General features: G+C 39.7%; 2 protein-coding genes across 2 annotated transcripts; one reads left to right on the forward strand and one right to left on the reverse strand.

The window, feature by feature from the left end:
* Window positions 1-2,852: 2,852 nt before the first annotated feature.
* Window positions 2,853-10,159, reverse strand: LOC111229769 (pyruvate kinase PKM-like). The gene is made up of 11 exons (XM_022756239.1): window positions 10,131-10,159; window positions 8,621-8,799; window positions 8,406-8,497; window positions 6,957-7,088; window positions 6,644-6,830; window positions 6,265-6,535; window positions 6,022-6,172; window positions 5,776-5,928; window positions 4,579-4,745; window positions 3,541-3,722; window positions 2,853-3,410 (listed from the first exon to the last, which is right to left on the reverse strand). The coding sequence occupies exons 2-11, from the start codon at window positions 8,769-8,771 to the stop codon at window positions 3,304-3,306; spliced, it is 1,593 nt and encodes a 530-aa protein (XP_022611960.1). The 5' UTR covers window positions 8,772-8,799; window positions 10,131-10,159; the 3' UTR covers window positions 2,853-3,303.
* Window positions 10,160-14,385: 4,226 nt separating this feature from the next.
* LOC111229755 (poly [ADP-ribose] polymerase 6-like) lies at window positions 14,386-22,206 on the forward strand. Its single transcript, XM_022756224.1, has 22 exons — window positions 14,386-14,457; window positions 15,443-15,520; window positions 15,890-15,984; window positions 16,076-16,136; window positions 17,664-17,754; window positions 17,842-17,908; window positions 18,043-18,213; window positions 18,286-18,427; window positions 18,608-18,739; window positions 19,691-19,786; window positions 19,904-19,996; window positions 20,086-20,211; window positions 20,316-20,381; window positions 20,500-20,567; window positions 20,674-20,722; window positions 20,877-20,989; window positions 21,105-21,177; window positions 21,311-21,380; window positions 21,466-21,545; window positions 21,659-21,722; window positions 21,836-21,920; window positions 22,059-22,206. Exons 1-22 carry the CDS (start codon window positions 14,386-14,388, stop codon window positions 22,153-22,155), a joined length of 1,989 nt encoding a protein of 662 aa, XP_022611945.1. The 3' UTR covers window positions 22,156-22,206.
* The last annotated feature ends 2,085 nt before the right edge of the window (window positions 22,207-24,291 follow it).

Here is a 24,291-nt window from a genome sequence, read left to right on the forward strand (position 1 = left end):
GAGTGGGAGAAGTGGGATTCATTTTGAATGTGTTGAACACGAAGGAGATGGTATTTTTTTTGTTTGTTTTTTTTTGGGGGGGGGGGGGGGTGGAGAATACGCACACATTTGCATTTTGTCCCCTCCACAGCTGTTCTGGCACGTGGCGAGTCGCACAACTGATGCCAACTCATTTCAGTCTGACAATAACTTCGGCACAGAACATACATCTGAGCCAAGGTTTGTGTGCCACTAGCATAGTATGCAATAATCTGTGGGGTTTTTTATGGGGATACAAAGGTACTGTGACTTGACGAGTGAGATTCTGTTTTTAGTGAGAACAGATAAAAACAAGGGAGTAAAATATTAAAAAAGCAATTGTGGATAATCAAACATCCTGAAACCAGCGATGCACTAAGATTGATCTGAATGTTTCTTGCACCAGTCAAAGGGCTAAAAGCAGTTACTTGGGCAAATGGTTAATAAGGAACCCTGATGGGTCATATTGCTGCATATTTACCTCTTTCATTGTTCATTATTTGATTGTAAAATTTGACATCTGTTGTTGAACAATTGCTGCTTTGTGATGCTATGCTGAATCAATAAGACGTGTATCACTGACTGCTTTTTTAAAACCAGACTCTTGAAATCCTTCAACTTGTTAATAAGTTCATGTGTTTAGATGATACTTCTCTCTTTCTCGGGACCTGCGGCCGGTGATGAACTGTACGCAGCAAGCTGGTCAGCGGGTCAAACCATCGGAGGATCCTGTCCAGTGGCCTTAGCTGCCTGGTTACTGACCTGGAGGTTTGCTGTGACTCTGATCCCCCCAAGGGAGGAGAGATACTATCAGTCACTAGCCAGTCACTGCCGTTGGGCTCGATCAATCCCTCATCACTATTCTCCTCCTGCCCTGCACCACCGCACCACCTGCCATGGGCTTCCGCTCGGATTCTTTGAGTGTGTTCAACTTAAAGGTGTGTGTAGGAGAGAAGGTGTCAGTCATTCATCTATTTATACATTTATTTCTCATTTTGCTGCCTTTTAACCACCAAATCTGATGATTCCATCACCCATGTATGTTAGGCATATTTTATTTTAGCTACTGAATTCAATGCAATAAAATGACATATGGTCAATGATGCTCATCCTAGCTGTTGATTTCTTTTCAAGTGAAGAGTGTGGCATGAAGGAGAATCTGTTAAAACGCTGGCGAAGTTTCAGACTTTAAGCCGGATTATGATTTGAGAAGTGCACGCCTGGTGCCAACATTCAAAATAGCCAGGGATTGTAATCCGTCAGATATCTGAGTCGTCAATACAAAGAAAATTATCTGCCATGTTCGTGGAGTGATAACTGCTGGATTAGTGAGTAAACATAGATATTTAATTCAGCGCTACTGCGAGGTTTGATTACAATAAGAATTGTGAATAAGAATAAGAATAATAACAAAGCAGACAAAGTTATATTATTCATGTCATCCAAGACAAAGAGTGGACAGACCTGATGTTCTCTGTCCTGTAATAACTCCACCAGATCAGCTTATTTTTTGAAGACTTCATTATTATTTAATAGCCTGATGTCATTTTTCCAGTGGGGTGTTTCAGGTTTGAGACCAATATTATAAATATGTCTCCAGGCACTGCACATCAACAATGCTGAGGGATTAAAAATTGAGTTTTCTGGACGTCAGATTTTTAAATAAAAACTGCTTGAATGACATGAGAACAATCTGCAACTAAACTCTCTTATTGTGAAAAGAAAGTAAATAATGAGCTGAGTTTAAAAATGTACTGGATTATTTCACAATGTCATGGTTACAATTTGTCTGCATTTGTTCACAGGACTTATTTCATAATGTCTTATTGAATTATTTAATATTGAACTCTATTGGTGTCTCCTATGGGGCTTTTAGTTTACTACACGAGGCTTTGTCTTGCATCCATTGGCTTCTGATACAAACAGCTGTACCACCTTTGTGAAAATCAGTTTTTGTAGAAACTCAACTTAGTGTTGGTCAATGATCTTAAGTGTTGGAAGATTCATACTACTGCCTGAGCCCTGACACATGGATATCAAATGAATGTCTTATTTGTGTAGTTGCCTTTTTATGTACCTTAGCACTTTTTCAGTTAGTGTTTAACTTCTTTATTGTGTGTCTATACACCACCTGGTATTAGGATGTATTGCGATCAGAAGTAAGGTGGGCACCAATAATATATATATTTAAAAAAATCTCTATTTATATTGTCTATTTATCTTAGTTATACTAGCTTTGTATCACTTTTAGTTCAATATAACTATAATATTTGGATGATTAAAATATTTAATTATTATTGAATATTAATGCATAGTGAACTACAGTTAGAGTTAAGTGTGACAGTGGTAGTGGAAGAAGAATTCAGATCCTTTACTAAAGCAAACATGGAGAAATACTCCATTACAAGTAAAAGCTCTGAATTCAAAATCATACTCAAGTAAATGTACAAAAGTACAATCACCCAAAGATACTTAAAGTATTGAAATTAGTGACATGTGAGTAGCATTTTAATGGTGTGGCAGGTCATGGATGAGCTCAGTACCTACATTATAACTATTGGGTAGCATAATTTACAGCAATGTATTATGTTTTATAAGATCATCATGTGATTTATATAAAAATGTAATAAATTAGTCACTACAGCTGTCAAATAAATGTAATGAAGTAAAAAACATGTTATTTTCCTCTGAAATGCAATGAAGTAAAAAGTATAATGTAGCATAAAAGGGAAATACTCAAGTGAAGTACAGATACCTAAAAAAATATACTCAAACTTGAGTAAATGTAATCAGTCACTTCCACCACTGGACAGTGAAGACAAGAGGACAAAAAACACATTTGACCCAAGAATTCCATTTAATGGATGGATGCCAGAAAAACTCACAATGACACACTGTACCGACTGTCAGTTCTGCATGAAACACTGGAGAGGACAACTACAGCACACATCTGCAACTGTTCATGGTACCTGGACAATAAAAGAACCAAATACTAAGGAAATGACAGTAAGCACAATAAGTGTACAGAGGAGTTTCCACTAAAAGGTTTTGAGTTCAGTCTCTGGCAGCAGGATTTAGACAATGAATTGTACATACTGATGACAGGAATCATGGAGTTACTCTGTGAACGACACCATCAAAAGTCCTTTGAAAGTGTGGCCTGGATTTGACTTTGTGCTGGTTACAAAAACCAAGAGACAAGGAAAGTCCGACACAGGGATGGGAGGCAGGTTATAGGAGAGGGGGAGTGGAGGGGGAGTGATTACTAATGTCCTTGGATGAAGTTCAAGGCACCAGCACAACTCTCATGGTGTTGGTGTAACCGGAGCCTGGACGCCAGCCGGTCACAACAAGGGCCACATCACCAGACTTGAAGAATTTGCGGTGCTTGCCTAGAGACAGAGAGAAAAGGAGCCATTGAGGGAGATGAACAAAAATGCTCTCATACCTACTGGCTTTTCACTCCTTCCAAATAATTTCATCATGCTGTTAAAAGTTTCAACAAAGCACAAAAATACTCACCAACTTCCAGGGCAAAGTTCACACGCAGGTCAACGTCCTCAGCCCAGACGTCGTTGGCGGCCTTGGTGTAGAGCACAGGGTAGATGCCGCGGTAGAGGTGAGCCTGGCGGGCGGTCTGGCCACAGCGGGTCACGGCAATGATGGGGGCACGAGGCCTGTACCTTGACAGCAGGTGAGCAGACCTGCAAGCAACAGATACAAGTTATAACAAAGATGTAGGACTTTGTTCATACTTGAAAATTTCAACCCCAACACTGGTCTGAATGGGAGCCAATGGAAACAAGTTGTACGGCAAACTTTCTAGCAAACAGTTGCCCATTTACACAGTTATGGAGCAACATCATTCATTCATTTGGAGTCATGTTTGTATCCTCCTGCTGAATGTTCACTCTGCTTTAAGCTCTGTTCCACTGTGTTAGCTGCTACTTGTCTGTTAGCTGTGCTGTACAGTGAGTTCTTAGAAACAAACACAGCTGCCTGCTGCTGCCTCAAAACAACACCATGAGAGTGGTGACTGTGCTAAACAGTGAGCTGAGAGATGCTGTAAAGCTCCACAGAGTTGAGGAGAACTGCAGAGTCAGGAGATAAAACTCATCACCAGGTTCATCACCAGAGACACCTACAAGTAGCCATGTGATCCATTGTTAGTGCAGAAATAATAACTAGAACTGCTTTGATTATGCCATTATCATTATGAAATCCACCCAGCTGACAGTGGTAAGTCTTCTATATCATGTGCTGTGAGGATGAACTCCCAAACGGAGAGGAATGAACAGGCAGTTAAAATTAACTTGTAAAATGTCAGGGTTCAGATCTCAAAAGGTCACAAGTACAGCACAGATTGTGAGTGCAGTAAAAGCTGGCACACTTCATACGAGCCGTGGGCTTGTGTTACGGAAGAAGCGGAGGCGGAGGGATGGAGAAATATTAAAATGCGCCAGCTTCTTTGTTCACAGTGGGCGCCGTGGATGATACTATGACTCAGAGCTTTACGGAGGAGTTTTACAGGAGGTGGACTTCTCCTTCTAGAAGTCTCACCTGCCAGACTTGGTGAGAACGATGATGGCGCTGGCACAGCACTTGAAGGAAGCCTCCACTGCACCGATAGCGACGGACTCTGCGGGGTCACGGGTCAGATGAGTGATGCGACGCAGCTCCTCGAACATCTGCCTGTGGAACATGGCTGCCTCGGCCTCACGGGCAATCTGAACATGGGAAAACAAGAAAGGTTTTAAAAAAAAGGACTTCAATAGTATCAGGCTGCAGTCACACTGCTAGTAACAGCAGGAGTTAGTTTGTATTTAAACAGGACAAAAAGGGCTGTTATCTTTAGTGCAGAGGTCTTCATACCTTAAAGCATACTGAGACATGAAGCTAAACAACAGCGGCGGCCATGATGTCCAGGGACTGTTGCTGTGCACTGCAGATCCTCAGACACATGCTAACTGAGCAATACAATTACACAGTTAAAGCACAATGCAAGAGACAAGAAGACATGTTGTTTGGCAGCAGATGGGTGGAGGGAGGGGTGGGTGCAACGGGGGATACATAAAGCAAGTTGAACAAATACTAAACAAGCTGTCAGTGAAACCCAAGCTGATACCACTGATGTGTTCGCACTCACATGACAAAGCAAACACTATCTTCAATAGAAGTGTTCCTGTCTTTCATACTTCTGCGAGTATTTCACAGTCTAAAGTGGATTTTGTCAGTGTGTTCTTTACCTATGGTCAATACATGACCAAATGAAACTGATACAACAACAAAATTCTTCTTCAGAAATAGTTTTTTTTTCTCTTTTAGGTGCAACAGGCAGCTTAGGTCTCCCAAAACAGAGGGCCTTTGCACATAAGGACCTGAGAAAGAAAAGCTATTCAGTTACCAGCACTGATGCTTAGCTTGATCATGTGAACTTAGCTTCTGTCATTAAAAACATTGCTGTTCGGCAAACAACTCTCAAAACTCAGATGTTAGAGTTTCCTAAGAGCACAAAAATGCACCACATGCTACAGTGTTAGGTTAGGAGGCTTTTATACGGATAATCCAGGCTTCCTCACGCTGACAGAGCTGAGTGAATATAGCTGCTGGTTTTTACATTAAATCTGCTAACCAGTGTAAACCATGCTGAAACACTAGTGTAGGCCAACATTGCTGTTTGAAGATTCCTTTGTCATGCACCCTTACAGTCAACATAATATAGCACCTAGGGAGTGGGATCAGAGGGTGGGCTCTTACCAGGTGCTGTGTGCGCACAGCCTCCAGGGGGTAGTCTCCCTTGGCGGTCTCACCGCTCAGCATGATGCAGTCATTGCCATCCAGCACGGCGTTGGCGACATCACTGGCCTCAGCGCGAGTGGGGCGAGGTTTCTTGGTCATGCTCTCCAGCATCTGTGGGACAAAACATTACAGGTCATGCATGTCTGTACACACACTTTGAGACACGTTTCTTTTTAAAACAGAGCACTGCATGATGCCACAGACCTGTGTGGCACAGACGATGGGCTTGCCGATCCTGTTGCACCTGCCAGTCATCATCTTCTGGGCGAGGAAGACCTTCTCTGTTGGGATTTCAATACCCAGGTCTCCACGGGCAACCATGATGCCATCACTAGCCTCCAGGATCTCATCAAATCTATCAGACAAAAAGACAGAGCACTCTTAAACAATCATCTAAAGAGTCAGATCTGTGCTGATTCAACCGTTAACTGCTGCTCCTCCACCCACCTGCGCACACCCTCGTGGTTCTCCAGCTTGCTGATGATCATGATGTGCTTGCCCTTCTCGCCCAGCACTTTCCTGACGGCGTGGACATCAGCGGCCTTACGGATGAAGGAGGCGAAGACCATGTCAACACCCTGCTCCACGCCGAACTGCAGGTCCTGAATGTCCTTCTCAGAGACAGCGGGGAGATCAACAGCAGCTCCGGGCAGGTTGACACCCTTCTTGCTGCCCAGCATACCGCCATTCTCAATCTCACACATCAGGTAGTCTTTGCCTTAGGACACACACAAAATGTAGAGAAGCTTAATTTCCAGTTACAGCAGAAAAAAATAATTATAAAAAAACAAAGATAGAACAAATAGGTGATTATTTGTGTGCCTACCAACTTCTTTGACCTTCAGGGAAATCAGACCATCATCAACGTAGATGTGGCTTCCGACCTGCACAACCTTGGTGATGTTCTTGTAGTCGAGCCACAGAACTTTCTCATCACATTTCTCCTTGTACTGGTCGTCGAGTGTGAGCTTGATGGTTTCACCCTTCTTCAGCTCAACCTCAGCGGTGCCACTCTACACAAGCCGAGAAGAGAGTGTGTAAGTTTGCACATCTTTGCAGAAAATGTTTACATAGATATTTTCTACAATAAATCCAAAAAATGTCTCCCTCTGAGCATTGGTAACTTGGCAAGAACTCACGCCCTTGATAAGTCCAGTCCTGATTTCTGGTCCCTTGGTGTCAAGAGCGATGGCCACTGGTCTGTATTCCATAGATCCTGCCCCGAAGCTCTCAGTTGCCGTACGGACGTTCTTGATGGTCTCAGCATGGTACTATATGATGCGGGGTGACAGTGAAAAATTATTACACTGGTGAATTGTAATAGCTAATTTTTACAAAGCCGTTATAATGTTTTCATTAAGATATCAAATTCTTAAAAAGTAAATAGAACAGCAGGTGGAAAAAACTTGGTCACACAGACAAACAGGCGACACGGCACCGGTTACATAACTATATCTAGTCAGTCTTGAACGACAACTGCAACACATTTTTAGGACATGACATTGTTCCATTTCATTGTACATAAATAGCTGCACACAGACTATCAGGTATTACATGAATGCTTTCCAAAATACTTGAGCTGTAGCCTCAACAGCAGGATGTTTGACAAATTAAATCAAATGTCCTGCTTAATGTTGTAGACTTGTTCAACTGTTACACTGTCTGTCCACAGCCATGGATCTTAGTATATGCACACTAGTGTAACCTGAACATTACTGTCTTCAGTTAATAATGAACGCCTCACTGTGGCCTCTCTACATGCCTTCTGCTCGTACTGTTGCTGCAAGCCTGACTCTCAGAGAAGATCTATTTATAGCTGTTCTGACAACTGACACACCAATAAGGTCAAATTTATTTTGCCTTGCTCATACCAACTCATATATCCACTTTGTTATGATTTTCTTGAGTTATGATTATCAATGTTATTATTTTCTGTTGCTGTAAACCTGGCTAAAATGCAGAAATCTTTTTTTTTTTGTTTTTACTCAGCAGTGCTGAGCCATCACACCACTGTGTAGACGATTCAAAATCCACTGTGAGGGTTGAATTACACTGGATAAAAAATCACTGTGGCTAACCTTTAGAGATCCAAATATCAACCATGGGTGTTCATACTACAGCTAATGATGGATCTGATTGCTCGTCCACTCAGGTGACAGTGAAAAAGGTAAAGAGGCATGACTTTTAAAGGCGAGGGGTCAGTAGTATAAGGTCGGCCAAAGACTTGGCTGTGATACAGTTGGCTCGCCAAATCACAAGCTACAACTTAGAGCCAGCTCTGAAGGGGCAAGTACAAGCTCATAGATCATATTACAGCCGCAGACAGTTACCAGGCCACAAGAGTAATGTCACGCTGCTGCAGCTGTAAAGGGTAAATCCATACTGACTCACTCGTAGAGGGCAAAGATACTGCTGCTGCGGTGCTCTGCCTGGGTTCAAACTCCCAAGCATGTTGCACTAATGGACATGTCCAAATCAGTGATGTCATAGCAGGTGTTCTGCGTCTGATATCTGGTGTAAAATCACCTGCTGTAACAATCAGAAGTGCAAAAGCCTAAGAAAGTTTAAGGAAAAGAAACTTCACTCACTTCATGTGTGCCGTGAGAGAAGTTCATTCTTGCAATGTTCATCCCAGCCTTGATCATTTCCTTGCTCTTCTCCACAGATCGGGTGGCAGGTCCTGCATCAAGACAGGTGAATGAATGGAAATATGGATGTTTCAAACCTCAACACATCAAGATAATCATTGGATGATTTGTGTACTGAGAAATAAATCAGTGGGATTTTTGTAAAAGTGTCTGACCGATTGTGCAGATGATGCCAGTGTTGCGAGACACAGCAGGTTCAGAGTCAATGTCCAGCAGACACAGGTGCTCAATGTGGTTGTCTGCCATGGCAGCATGCAGCTGCTGGCTGTGCATGATGGAAGAGCCTGTATCCTTTGACTTCGACATGATTGGATCCGTGTCCGCAGGAAAAGTCCTGGGGAGAGAGAGAGGGAAACAAGAGAGGTGATTGATTAGGACCTCACACCTCTACCTGTGACATTTCTGATAAGTTCTACTGAATACTCTGACTTTTCATCTAAATGTTGACACAGTGGCTTCACTTTAAACCAAGAAGTTGCAATAGAAGCTGCATATGAGCAACAAACGATCGCAAAAAACGGTATGGAATCTAAATCAGACGCCATGAGGGAAGATAAAATTAGAATGTAGTAATTAACTCAGTGGAAAAGTAAACATTTATGATAAGCTGTGACCTCTCCATGGATCAAAAAAGTCGCTGTGTGGGCTGTGGCCGGACAGCCTGTGCAAAAAGCAACAACAACAGTGTGTGTGAGCCTGACTGCACTCTCCCACATTCCAGCAGGAGTTTATGTGCAGCTGAAGAAGAGGAGCTGGTCACTTCTGACAGAGGCTAAAGGGGATTCACACACACAAAGAATAACTCCAGGACTCCAGGAGGAAAGGGAAAAGCATTATTTATGCTGCCAGCAGTGAAATACTTGTTTAGAATTCAAACAATGCGCATTAGAGTTATTAACATGCATGACAAGTCTGTCGTCATGTCAATGCACGGAAACACAGTTTGTGGGTGTGTGAGCTTGGACACCATTCCGGCCTTCAGCATTCACCTAAAATAACATGGCCAGCTGAGAGTATTTATGGACTGTCAAAACATATCACCCGAAAAAAACATATTAGAAAAATTATAAAATACATAATGATTAAATAATAAAAGGGATATAGATATATATACAGTATATATATATATATGTATATATATTACAATGTACAGACAGACTATCTTACATGTGGTTATGAATAATGCAGTTTAGAAAATCTCAGTTTTTATTAATGTCACAGCTAATTGCTAAAAAGTAAAGTAACAGGTCAAACATTTATTTAATTGAAAAGGGAAAGTTTCTTGAAGCATGCAGTTTCAGAAGACAATGCCTAGACAATTACCCCCTTTATTATTATATATAAGTTCAAACTTTACTTTTCCCAAGGCGGGTAATCTAACTTTATTCCAAACCAGTGTGCATGATGTGCAGATCAAAATCACACAGTAGAGACAGTATATATGAAAATATTTGAGCTATCTATAAACATTTGCATTTGTGCAAACTGAATAAAATGAATAAATCACTATAAATACAGTATCTGTATGGGATAGGGTATAATTGAATTCAGACAAAAAGTTTGAAATGACAAAGTAAAAAACTGATTTCAACATGAACACGTTCAGTTAAAAACTAATCCCAAATCTCCTCTGTCACATAGTTGAGGCTACTTGCTGTTACTCACCTACTGGGTGAACTTTGCAGAGACCAAAGCGCCACTGGTTCTGCTGGAGCGACAGTATTTATTCCCCTCACTTGCCGGGACTACTTTCCTGTGTGACCAACACCCGGTGACACAGGATATAGGGCGTGACAGTTAAGGCAATATGCCAGATTTGTACAGCGAGTTAAATATAGCCTACAATTTTTACATAGAAGTAGTTATCTAAGGTAAATGTCAACCTCAATATGAATTTTTAGATAAAAGTACTGAAGTTGGTCGAATATTGAGGGAGGATACAGTGCAGGTACAAGTGTTGTTGGTCTGACCATTCACAAAACTCTCCGCTAGTACTTAAACATGATCCTGGGTCATCGAATTGGAGCCGAGGCACTAGAAGGGCATCCAAGGGAAATGTCAAACACACCAAACTTCAGAGAGAAAAATTCAAAATCGTTGTCAATGATCCGGATCAGCACCAAAATGTAATGGGTTCTTCTCCCACTCTTCCTCCAATTTCAGTGTAAATCGGTTCTGTACTTTTTGCATATTCCTGCTGACAAATAAACAGACACTGATGATCTCCCAGGCTAATTGCGACGGTCACGTGATGCTGTTTAGATCATATCTAATGACATTAATAAATATAAAGGAAAAATAGATCCTTATTACAGTAATCTAAAGAAAACCATTATGACATTTTGACTGTAGGCTAATTTGAATTTCTTAAAAAAAAAATACAGATTATTTTTCCCTTACCCTTTTCTGCTTTATCTTATGTTCTTTTATGACTATTATTATCATCATTGTGTTTTTTATTCTCCTTTTCTTTACTTTATTCTTCTCAGACCAAGGGTTTACGTCTTTGGCATATTGCAATAGCCTGTTAGATATTTTATGGTTATATGTGTTTTTACCTTGACAACTCTTCTGACAACAGGCAAAATCACAATACTCATATTACATGAATTACTTGTCCTTCCTGCCCTGACCTCTGACCCTTGACCCCAACTTTTCCTCTGACCATGATTTGACACATTTATTAACCTAACTTACTGTCCTAATCTTTCCTTTAACTCTAAACACTATCTCTTAATCTGTTAGAGGCCTTTGAATATGTACATACTTAGAAAGTTTAACCAGTTTGATATTTTTCACTATGAGAACATTGAGGACAGAAATACACACATTTAATTTGGTCACTTTATCTTTCATACTACACGTTTTTTCTGTTAGCCTTCATGTCATACCACAACTCTAGGTTGCTTTATGAGCTCAGCTGGGGTGGACTGGTGTCTGTGTTCTTGTGACATGATATCCTACAGAATGACAATCCAAACGTCCAAATCACTGAAGAGCTTCATATACACTGATGGAGTTTCAAAATGAGAAGATAGGTGAATGACATGCAGTGGAGCAAATGACATCTGATGAGTGAAAAGCGACAGGAGAGGCTGATAGAGATGCAAACTTAGTATCAGCCTGTTTACATATTATACAGATGCACAAATACATGCATTAATCTTAGTCAGGTATAGTAACAAATAACACACTTTTACCAAAAAATAGAACACAGTAGATACACCTCCCTATATCTGATTATCATTCTGCCATATTAATTATATTATGGTATAATAATATATATACACTGTTGCTCATAAAGTTGACATAAAATATTTTTTACCTATTTCCATGAAATGATTGTGACAATGTGATTTATTTCATTTCACCTGGGTAATTGGGACACATAATGTAATCATTGCACCTGGTCAAAAGTGATTACTGATGCATTTAAATAGGAATAAACAGAGGATTGTGTCTGAAAACAAAATTATTCCAACTTTATTAGTGTATATATATATATAATATATATATACACATATATGTATAATATATGTGTGTGTTTGTGTGTGTGTGTGTGTGTGTGTAGTTGAGCCATGGGCTTCATGAAGCACATTAGGAACATGTTGTACCACACTGTGAAACTAGATTCCACAGTGCCATCCTCAACATGTGTGTCCACTCTCCTCAATACAGTCTAAATGTGTTCCACCCTGCTCAGTAACACAATCATTTTATCTACTGACAGGTTTACTTCTTTTTTTTAAAAAAAAAAAAAGTAATTTGTACACAGAGAGGAATAAGGCACGTAAATGTTTAATGCCCTGTACAGCTGTTAAATGAGGTAAACATATAGTACATACAGTGTCATTTATGACTCCTAAATATTCTTGGGAGGTGTGGATGCTGTGATCCTTCAAGAATGAAATCTGACTCTAAACTGACTTTCACCCACCTCCTATCCATGTAGCCTAAGAATGAATGATTAACAACCTAACAACAGCAGAGAAATCCCTGCAGTTAAAGCCTGAAATTAAAACAATACATTATTATTGTCAAAATTACATTCTCCTGTCTCCTGCTAATTTAAATGAGGAGTTTGACCTGTCTCATTTCCTGTGACGACTTGTGGAACATTTTGTTAAAGCAATGTCTATTTTTAAACCATAATGACTTATGACTGATATATTTTCATTGTTGTGTACCACAGATGTTTATCCATTAGTTTTTCTTTCTTGTCCATGTTGGTTGAAAACTATATTTCTGGGACTGCCCATCTGGCTCTCATTAATAAATGTTTGCTTAGACATATTTTTCTTTTTTGTGGTTAAACATATGGGATTTAATGTTGGTTAGATTATGAGATGTTCACAGGAGCACGTAAGTAGCTGTTGCTTTGACATAATCGTGTATGAATTGTTTGATCTCACATAGTGAATTGTTAAACACATTTAATTTTAATTATTAGTGACATTTCAAAGCTTGATTTTTGAATATTAACTGCAAAGCCAATAGACAATTAGCCAATATAGTTAGCATAGATCTGTACATCAGTATGAACTGGGACTCTCTCTCTCTCTCTCTCTCTCTCTCTCTGTCTCTGTCTGTCTCTCTCTCTCTATCTCAACAACAGCTCTCTCTTGTGGCTGATTGGTTGAATTGTCTTGAGCCAGTGACACCCTGCGGCAGTTAACTCTCCTTGACAACCATCTCATTATCTCTTAAATATAAAGGAACTGTTGTCAAGTAGTGTGTGTCAAATTTTATCTTATATTCTTCTTTCTAAATTCTCTGGCAAGGCTTGATAAATGTTTTACTTTGAAAACTTCAAATTTTAAACCTCTCATTCCATGTAACTGTTTTCTTTAATATTAAACAAATGTATTTGTTTATATGAACAGTGTGACTGAATTGTTAGTTCTTGTTTTGATATGGTTTTTCACAGCAGTTTTATGGTGTGTTTTGTTGCATGAAGCCCCATCTAAGGACGGGCATAGCAAACTATGCTATAAATGCTGAGGTATGTGACACTGGTCCATGACACAAAAATGCGTATTAAATCAAAAAGAACTGCTTGTGTTTTCTTGTACATGTCTCTTTTGATCTTGATCTCAATGACACTCCCTGGTGAGGATAAATGAAGGACTAACACACATATCTATTGCAGTTTCTCAAGGATGAATGTTTGTTCTCCACTGCTGCTGCAGTAGATATTGTTCAGAGCTGGTTGCTTCATTGTGAACCTCTTGTTCATTTATCTTGCTGGCCTGGCAGATAAAGCCTGAAAGTTATGATTTAACAGTGGGTGTATAAAATGAGAAGAGGGTGGGTACAACAACACAAAAACTACAATATAATCCAATAGCCCTGCAACAGATACTACACTTGTGAAACTTATAATGTTCTGCTGATAGTGTGTCTGAGACCGGTTGACTCACCTCAGCAGAAACTCCATTTGCTTTGTATTTGATTGCATTATATTCTTAGTTGTTCATAGACATCCATGACAATTACAGTATACAGTGTAAGGTACAGGGATTCACAATATTGTGCCCACCCACTCGCGTCTAAGTGGATTAGTCTGAGAAAAGAACTTGTTGAGAGAAGACTTGCACAGATGTATGCAGTCCTAGAAGTGTTTAATCTGGCCAGACTGCAGAGCAGCAGGCAACTGCTAACAAGGGTAACTGCCGATTAAGGTCAGACTGCAGCGCAGCAGACAGACAGGAAGACTAATAAATGTCAAACATCATCCAAATCACCATGCTTCAAATCTGCCTCCAGGGATCTTTGTTCCCATCACAGCTTAAAACTGAAAACTGAACCTGAGGATAGCATGATTTCTTTGGGGTCCCCCCCTCCCCCTTTATACTAAGTGATATACTACAGTATATAAGCACTGGTGGGTTTGGCATCAGACAAACATGGACAGTGTGCTATGATAGCCCTGGAGCTGCAGGCCTCATCCTCCGCCTCTTCTCTGTCTGGACCAGGTTCAGCTGATTGGGCTGTCAGTATCTGCAGCCAATCATGTGACTCATGAAGTCTGAGACTGAACATGTGGGACTTCCTGCTGTTCAAAACCAGAGGGGGAGAGGACAGCCAAACACAGACACCAAGCCGAGCTATCAAACAGAAATATTCAATTGTTTTGGTCGTTTCAGGGTCACATACAGACCTTTAGGAGATTTTCATACTCGATGGAGTATGTGGAGTTTTTCTCATTGAGGAAAGGTAAGAACTTAATTTTGTGCCTTGTACGTCATCAACACCTCATTACCAGTATGTTCTTGTGTCTATTGAAGAGGTAGCTGAACTAGTTTTTCTTTTTAATTGTGTCGGTCACAGTGAGGTGAACAGACTGTCGATTGTTGCTAAAGAAGTGCCAAAGTACTGAAAGCATGGTGAGTCTATAATGTTCAGTTTCCCTCTCTTTTTCATATGGTGTCTTCTCATGTCACACAGTCTGGATATGTTTTTAGGGCAGTAAGTTGTTTACATGGACAGCCAGTAGACAATAGCAACAATTCTGGTCAGTTTGATATTTTTAGCAAAGATTAGCTTCGATTCTTTCTGTGAATGTGAATATTTGTTGATTTTCTTTGTCTTGTATGAAATGAAAACATCTTTGCGTTCTAAACAAAACAAGTTGATATGTCATGTTGGGTTCTGGGCAACTTTGATGCCCATTTTTCACCCTTTTTTGTCCTTTTATCAACCAAACAATTAATTGATTAATCAGAAACATAATTTTTAGATTGACTGATAATGACAACAATCAATCAATAAAATGTGACACACCAAGGAGATTGAACGTGTCACATATCCTCCAGTAGATGTAGTGTTATATCCTGTAAACCACCTGAAAATGTGTAGAAATGAGAGGCAGTCTCGGTAGCAGGTTAGCTGACTTTGTTTGGGTTGACAGAAGGAACTAATGAGCTGTGTAAATAAGAGGATCTTTTGATTGACAGCTTTTCCCATTAACCACACAGGAGACTGAGTGCCAACACTGGACAGACAGCCAAAGTGACGAGGACAGTGACACAGAGGAGATCCCGTGTGGAATACATGTAAGCATCACTTCCCGCATCCTCGTAGTGCAATGAATATTATCGTAGCAGAATTCCAATTGTTATGAAAGATAATTAGCTTGAGAAAATTGTTGAATGTGAAGTTATGATTAAAAAGCACAATTTTATCAGATGTTATGTTGTTGTTGGAATGGAAATGGCTCCTTTTGGTTTGCATATTGTGGAGTAAATTTTGCTTATGAATGCTATAAATGATAGTGTTACCCACATTTCATATCTTAAGAAACCTAACAGTCTTCTTCTCAGCTATTGTTGAAGAACTCTGTGTTAGTGGTTTAATCCTTCAGCCCCCTGTGGTGCTGAGCTGTTTGGACCATAAGGTAAGTGTGTTAGTGTTTGTCCCCGCAGGAGAGCTGTGCCACTGACCTGTATCGCCACCCCCAGCTGGAGAGAGACATTGAGGCGGTCAGGACTTTGTATTCAGACTCTGCAGTCTCTGTCAGGTCTGAACATCTTTTCTTATCCATGGCCTGAAAAGGAAGGGATCCCTGCTGCTTTTCTGCATTGTAAAACTTTGTCCTTCTCTTCTGCTAGGGAGTATGGGTCAATAGATGATGGGGATGTTGACTTGACAATTAGTGCCAACTTTTTGGATGTAAGTTAAATTTACAGACCTGTTCCAACAGTTGCAGTCAAAAGTTTACATATAGGCTACTTGTAAGGGAAAAATTCACAAATTTGGTTTATTTTACAAACTAATTGTGCATCTTCTGAAAATATAATAGACAAAAGCTCGAACATCAAAAATATAAAGACAGCACAGTTAGGATTTGGTTGCATGTCCCTTCCATGTTTTCACCTCTATCAGCTGCAGCTCATCAACCTGCTTCTGGCAGAAGTCTGTTTGGATCTTTGACTTCTCTTCTTGGTTGAATTCAACCAAATTTGTTGGTTTTCTTGCATGGATTCATCTTTTCAGGACAGTCCACATATTTTTAATGTCGTTCTGGTCAAGACTTTGGGAAGACCATTCCAAAAGCTTCATTATAGGTTGATTTTACCCTCCCAGCGCCATTTCTGATGTGTTTTTAGGGTCATTGTTGTGTTTGAACACCAAGTTTGCTTCCAAGATTTAAGGTCCCATATTTGATACTTTTACTGTTTTTTATTTGAACTTTTGATATCCATAAAAAGATATATTTTTGGTACTAAAAACAATCTCAATGTAGTTTTACATCTCCTCTCTCAGGTTTCTCTCTGGAGCTCTAGTAACAACAGGTCGTGAGTCAATCAGAAGAGAGGAGGCTCTGACCTCTCTTCTGATTGGTTGACTGTTTTCTGAGTGATCGAATATAAATATAGCAGCTAAACACTTGAAGAAATCCTGCAAGGCTGGATGTTGGGTCCGGATAGGCCAGGCTTGGGGCACAGCTGAGGGCGGTGACTGCTTTGTTGTGACATCACAATGTTAAGGAAGTCCCGATGACTTTTTTTAAGGCAGAGTTTCTGATAACAGACTGTGTGCATTTCTCCATGGACTGAGTGCTTTGATACTTCCACAGTATTAATATAGAACTAGAGAATACAGAACTAGACCTGCATAAAATTAAAAAAGAGATGGAAATCTCACTTTATGCAATATGGGACCTTTGACTTTATAGCTCCCAATCTTCATTATTCTGTCTGCTTTGTGCAATGCATCAGTTCCAGAGCATTGCATTGGAGCATGATACTGCCATCATCATACTTGACAGTAGGCCCAGTGTTCTTAAATGCATCAAATGCATTTCCTCCTCCAAACATACTTCTTAGCATACATGCAGTCAAACAAACCCTAATTATACAGGCACAAAACTTACCAATTGTACTAAATTATAGTCAACTGTCTGTTTCATAAATTTATGACATTTTATAAATTCCTATGTCTCCAATATTCATAATACATAGTATTGAAGGTTGCTGTTCTGAGTATTAATGACCCCTCAAATTTGTCATTTTCAGAAGACACACACCAAATATATAAAGGAAGCCAAACCTTTTTGTTTTGTGTTATTCTATCACAGAATATGGAGAGTTGTAAACTTTTGACCACAACTGTTCATACATTTACTTTATTGACACAATTGCTGTTAAAACATTTGGGCCTGTTTAATATAATGACACTGTTTGTGTGTGTCCACAGGAGGAGGTGGCCAAAGCCTGGAGGATTAATGCATCGGAGCCCATCGTCATCCGTCTGCACTTTTCTCACTCTCAGTATCTGGATGGACCTGGTGAGCATCAGCGACACTGCTGCGAAATAACTGTAGTACTGTAAGTCAGTGTGATGGCTGATTAAATCATGTTTCCTTTCACTGCAGCACCTTCAGTTGAAGTCTTTCAGACATCCAACACGGATCATTTCAGCCTTCGGAAACAACTGCAGAAGTGAGTGTTTACATCATAATTTTTATGGCAGTGATGAGATTACTCAGTGCAATGTTGTAGGTTTTTAGCCCTCTTTATTTATTGTCCACCTGATTGCATAAAGAGCAGCTCTTCCAACTCTTGCTGTTCCCCAGTATTCTCACAGTCTTCATATCTCGGGAGTGGAAGCACCTGACAAACGAGAGCATCGTAGTAGAACAGAAGAGCAGACACAGCTGGTTCAAGCCAAGTGGAACCATCAAGAAAGTTCGTGCGAGATTCAGCATCTGGTTACCACTGTCAAAGTATGTGATGATTCCTTTATTGTATATCCATCATTGTTTCATTTCTGTTCTTGAACATCTGCTCACTTCTTATTCTCCTTTTACTCTGAACAGGTCAAATGATCTCAAGGAACCAACTATGAGAGGAAGGATACTTTTACCAGCAATGAAACTGAGTCGTTTCACAAATCATACAACCTCCTACACCTTCAAGAATCCCCCAGGAGAGCTCTTCACCTACACACCCAGTGGAAAGGTGCGGACTTCCTCCTCAGCTGAAGATACTGTAATTCAAAACCATATTTCTTTGAGATTTACTGTAATATTTGGCCACTGCTCCTGTGTTTGCAACGGTCCTCCCAGCTTATTAACTCTCCTATTCCCTCTTACGTGCTCATGGTGTTTAATAAAAGTGTTTGTCTACCTTCTTCCGCAGAGGGTGGCGATGTCAGCAGTCAAATCGTCAGCGCAGCTTAATACCAAACAGCTGATAGAGCTGCTTTTCTCCTCCCAGGCCATCAGGCACTGTAAGACCACCCCTACTCTGCAGCATGGCTTCTTAGTACAGGTAAAGCCTTGTCCTAATATGATGAATTATAAATCCTGTTATTATTAGAAACATAATACTATTTGTAAAGGTCGAGGTGGGTCTGTAAAGAGAGGGTTTAATTTAACTACAGTATGTGTTCACTACTGAGGTTGTACTTTGCAGTGGTGTTGTGCTGGACTGCATTATACTGAGAGGTGCTTCTAATGTTTTTCCCACCCCTTGTACAGAATATTAGAGTATAATAGAGTCCAGCACAACCAGAATATTTGGCAAATCTGTTTTATTGCATTGCTTTGAATTTTACAGGGGAATCTAATAGTGAATAGAAACACATGGTATGTGTTTATGACATCAGAATAGGTTCCACAATATAACATTGGTATTATTTCACAATTGATCTCAACTGAACCATTCAGAAACCTAAATTTCTGAGATGAGATAACAGTGAAGGAGTAATGATTTAATGATGATATAATGATTTATAATTTTGTTTGCTTTAGGATTAATAATAATATGGAATTTTAGTTCGAGTTTATATAAGGCAGAGAGTCAGAATACAAGCAATCTTTGTTATTTGTGGTGGATTTATTGAGATGTATATGAATAATTGCTGAATCACTGTTCAGTCAACAGCTCTTGTAATAACGCATAAGGGTTGTTGTAACCTTTGACACCAAGCTGCACAGTCATGAGGATCGTGGTGTGTCAGTGTTTGAGATATGCTTATTGTAAACTGTGCTTGGTGGAATTTGTTAGTCAGAGAAGAGACTGACTGCGACCTTGTCCTCATTGCTGTTTGGTATAATCAGCCATTGGGGGCGAGGAATGGTTAATTAGTTTCTATGATGTTTCTCACGAGGAGTCTGTTTCCTGGGCCCAGGATAAATACATTCATTTAAGTCAACGGAGACTGACCGGAGTTCATTTTTTCCTTATTCATCATCCTTTGCTTTTCATTCTTGCTCACAGATAATGAGGTATGCTGAGCAGAGGATGCCCACGCTGAATGAATACTGTGTGGTCTGTGATGAGCAACATGTGTTTCAGAACGGCCCCATGTTAAAGGTACACTGCTACAAAGAAATTAGCTGGTTGTTTAATGGCTGATCTACTGAGGCAAAACTTAAAATGCAGCTGACTGCTAGTTGGCTACCTTGTCACTGTTCTGTTTTGTGTTTGCAGCCTGCAGTTTGCACAAGGGAGCTATGTGTGTTTTCATTTTATACGCTGGGGGTTATGTCTGGAGCCACAGAGGATGTTGCAACTGGTGCAGAGGTTTGTAACAAACGCATGCACACTTTAATATAAAGTATGAGTGACCATAATGTAAGATTTATGTGTTCTAATTATCTCTTTTCTTGTAGGTGGTTGACCTGTTGGTCGCTATGTGCAGAGCTGCTCTTCAGTCGTCACGCAAGAGCATCATATTTGACCCGTACCCTTCTGTTGTTGATCCATACAACCCCAAAGCCCTGGCCTTTAGTCCTAAGGTATGAGCTGAACCAATCTAACTTATGACTGGCTTGATTTGAGTTGGACTATTTAGTGTGTCATTCTTTAAATTCTGAAACATTTGTATTATTTTTCTTGGCAGAGAAAGAGCTACGACAGGCTGCAAAAAGCACTGGACAATGTCTTGTTAATAAGGAGGATGGCACAGGTGACTGATCCTAAAATGAAATCTTGTGACGCAATTTACACAATTTACATCTGATCCTCCTTGTCAGAGAGTAATCTGACAGCTGTTGAATGTCTTACTGACATCAATTCACTTCCAGGGTCCACGTTGTGAAATCAAGAAGCAGATGGACAAAATAGATCCTCTCGCCTATCCCTTACTACAGTGGTGAGCGACACAGTCTAAACCAGCATGTCACTCTTTCATTCTATTTAACATTTGATAATGTTTCTTAGATTCATATCCAGATGTGTGTTTGTATGTTTGACTACAGGATTTTAGCAAGCAACAGATCACACATTGTCAAGCTTCCACTGAACAGGGTACGATAGAGCAGTTTACTGTTAGTCTGATGTCTTAACACAGTAGCTGCAAGTTTGACAGCAGTAGTAGTTAATAATTAGTAGCCAAATATCAAAACATATACTGTGTTTTATACTTTGTATAAATTCTACTCTGTTGTTGCTCTCTCAATAGCACCTGAAGTTCATGCACACACCCCATCAGTTCCTGTTGATCAGCAGTCCTCCAACTAAAGAGGCTCGTTTCCAAACAGCCAGAAAACTTTATGGCAGCACCTTTGCTTTCCAGTGAGTAAAACCAAAGCTGTGGCTCTCATAGATCATCTTCATATCAACATTGATATACAGATTATAGGAGTCCTGCTGCTTCATATGCTCATCTCTCATCTCTCTCGGCTTTCAGTGGTTCCCACATTGAAAACTGGCACTCTATTTTAAGAAACGGGCTGGTTAATGCCTCATACACAAAATTACAGGTAGAGCATGAAAATACCAAAGTCTATTAATTTTACAGTGTATTTCAACCCACAAAGATGTTATGTGTACATTTGGACATTTGAAACTTACTTGACACCAAGCTGAAATTCTTTTTTACTTCTTTTATTCAAGCTTCATGGAGCTGCATATGGGAGAGGCATCTATTTGAGTCCTATTTCAAGTGTATCTTTTGGATATTCTGGTAAGAACTCACACTTTAATGTTGGTCCTAACAGTATGAATATAAGACTATATGTTTCTGAAACATATCCTTTGTCCTTGTTCAGAGATGGGTAAAGGTCAACACCAAATAACCACCAAGGAAGACCTCATAAAGAAATACAACCGGATAAATAAAATCAAACAGGTAGATTATCATTCACATCTAGTCAGGCTCTCCCTAATGCACTTTATACAAGGAATCCTTCTCTTAATTTTTTTCTTTTTTGTATCTCATCCTGTATTCTCCCCTTGTTTTAGGAACAGCCAGGGCAGGCGAGGTTTCTGCAGAGCAAGAACCTGAACTGCATTGCGCTCTGTGAGGGTAAATATGAGATAAAATAGTGTAACAAAGAGCCTTGATTTGATAATATAAGGTGTGATTTTGTGACATTGTTTTGTTTTGTTTTTTTAAATGGTGTCTGTATGTCTTAACAGTCATAACTTCAAAAGACCTTCAAAAACATGGGAACATTTGGGTGTGTCCGACCTCCGACCATGTGTGCACACGTTTCCTCTTTGTGTGAGTAAAATGTAAAGCAGCAGAGACGTGACTGTGACTGTGACTGTGACTGCTGAGTCAGAATTTTTCTGATTATTTTGAATTTTTTTATTTTTTTTTATTTTATTTTTTTTAAAAACACTCCACTTTCTTTCTCAGGTATGAAAATGGTCAGGTGGGAGATGTCCACATTAACACTCAGGAAGCCAGGATCCACAGGGAAATTTTACAAGTAATTGCTTCAAAGCGGTGCTGAGAAAACAAATACATATATATGCACACATTTCTTTATGATTGGAGTGTAGAAAGTGAGAGTTGTTTTAGTTTGTTTGTGGCTAAACTTATTATGTTTGTTTTTATGGTTTTGACAAGTGAACAACGAGCTGCCTGATATTACATTTACCAGCTTTTGTTTGAATTAAAAGAACACTAATTCAAATGAACGAAAATACTTCACAAACTGAATAAGGCGCCTCGTATTTCTTTTATCATCCGTAATCGTATTAGATGGAAGAAACTGGTTTTTAGAATCATGTACCTGTAAAGCCTTTTTGCCTTATATCTTAATTTACAGATTGTTATAATTCAAATCTGTGTACCACAAGTGTCATACGTCTGTACTGTAAGCACATATTTTGTACAATTTTTATAACCACACATTTTTTAAATAAAAGTTTACAACATTTGCTCATTTTGTTTTAACAGATCAAATGTTTTTCTTCTACTTGTTAATGCAGATTGACCAGGTCCGATATGTTTCGTTATTTGTGTAATACATGGTTTGTACCACAAGATGGAAGTGTGACCAATAACAAATCCCTATGTGAGCTTTTTCATCAATAACACAGAGCCAATAAAACCCCATTAAGACAGTCGTAATTAAAATGTGGAGACTTCTACAGATGTTTAAATTAGGTGATAATGTGAGCACATTTAGAACTGCAGTGTTGGGTCTGTGTCAAAGTCTCCTTTGAGTGAAAACAACACTAGACAACTACAACACACACCACATGTCACAGGAGTCACACACAAATATAAGATATGTCATGTGCTTTATACTAATAAAGAAAAGCTCACACAAAGAACAATTGAGTTTTCCAGTGAACTATATAAAAAAAAATCCAAGGGTTAATCAATTATCAAATGTATTCACTGATGGATAATTAATCAACATTTAAGTGACATTTACGGTCAGTGGATTATTCTCCTGGGAACCAGCTGCAGTTTGCTCTGAATGATATGGGCAGTACTAAGAATCTCACCTTTGTGCTAATTGTTCGAATCAGTGAATAACAAGAGGGTGCGTACCATCCTCTGAGGCAGAAATGCACCATTATAACAGTGTACTGGTTCCATATGAGCCCCACAGCTGCCTCCTGACTTCCTCCTGCAGCTCAGCCCCTCTGAAGAAAGCAGCTATGAAAACACCACTGTTTGCATCTGGATAGAGATCTTCTCTTCCAAGTTATGGTTTTCATAATCATAATTAAGTTTGGCATAAAACATCGCAGCTCCAAGGTATGACTGTCCTCATAAATGTCATTGATTCAAAATTATGTAGCCAGCGTTTTCTGGGTCAGCTCAGCAGGTGATGGACTGAAGGGAGGAGAACTGTGAAGTTGCTGTAATAGCCCAAAGGAAGAGATTTCTTAAGGACCATATGGCACTTTGATGATAGTGCAGAGTGCAAGTTGTCACGAACAACATGATATACTGTATGTTGCCATACTTCTTACAAATCTCTCTCTATATCTTTACCCAAGTGAGATTGCAGGCTGGTGCAATATCTACAAGAATGCACATTGTGAATATCAGCAAAATGGGGCAATCAAGACCAATTCGGTTGAAACAAAGAATTGTTTCAACTACATGCCTTGTTAAATCTTATTAACTCATCTTAATTCATCCATATAATTCAAGCAACCATATGGGCAAATAAAATCTCTAAGCCCTTAAGGGTTTAACAAAAGCTTCCCTCCAAAACCAACAAACTAGAATGTGACAGACATTATTAAATGTTGCATGTGCCTTTAAGAGCACTATGTCCCACTCTACATGTCTCTCTCTGAGCCTCATATGTGTTTGTTGGCATCAGCTGTCCTCAGTGCTGAATAGAGCAAGGACATCTTTTCCTTCACGTCAATGGGATTAGAGGAAGAAATGCCCTCTTCATTCTGTTGGCTGTCATCTCAGTGCTCCGAAGACAAAATGGAAATGCAGCATGGACAGAAGACAGAGAGAAGATCAAGATAATGCAAGTGCAATAATAAAGCAAATAATCCAAGGCTGCAGGCTCAGAAACAGCATCCTGCACTGTTATTTTGTTGCTTTCTAAGCAAAGACTGAACCCAGAGGTCAGATGAGGAGTTCAAATGCTGCATGCAGCACTGTA

This window comes from Seriola dumerili, unplaced genomic scaffold (assembly GCF_002260705.1).
Source record: "Seriola dumerili isolate Sdu_G_001 unplaced genomic scaffold, Sdu_1.0 BDQW01000242.1, whole genome shotgun sequence".
Taxonomy (NCBI): domain Eukaryota; kingdom Metazoa; phylum Chordata; class Actinopteri; order Carangiformes; family Carangidae; genus Seriola; species Seriola dumerili.

Excerpts from the sequence above, each read along its gene's own strand:
- LOC111229755 (XM_022756224.1), top strand. The coding sequence starts at position 14,386 with ATGATAGCCCTGGAGCTGCAGGCCTCATCCTCCGCCTCTTCTCTGTCT. Across the intron at positions 20,568-20,673 it reads GCCTATCCCTTACTACAGTG|GATTTTAGCAAGCAACAGAT; the intron begins GTGAGCGACACA and ends GTTTGACTACAG. Across the intron at positions 20,723-20,876 it reads TCAAGCTTCCACTGAACAGG|CACCTGAAGTTCATGCACAC; the intron begins GTACGATAGAGC and ends CTCTCTCAATAG.
- LOC111229769 (XM_022756239.1), bottom strand. The coding sequence starts at position 8,771 with ATGTCGAAGTCAAAGGATACAGGCTCTTCCATCATGCACAGCCAGCAG. Across the intron at positions 5,929-6,021 it reads CCATCGTCTGTGCCACACAG|ATGCTGGAGAGCATGACCAA; the intron begins GTCTGTGGCATC and ends TTTGTCCCACAG. Across the intron at positions 4,746-5,775 it reads CTGTGCGCACACAGCACCTG|ATTGCCCGTGAGGCCGAGGC; the intron begins GTAAGAGCCCAC and ends TCCCATGTTCAG.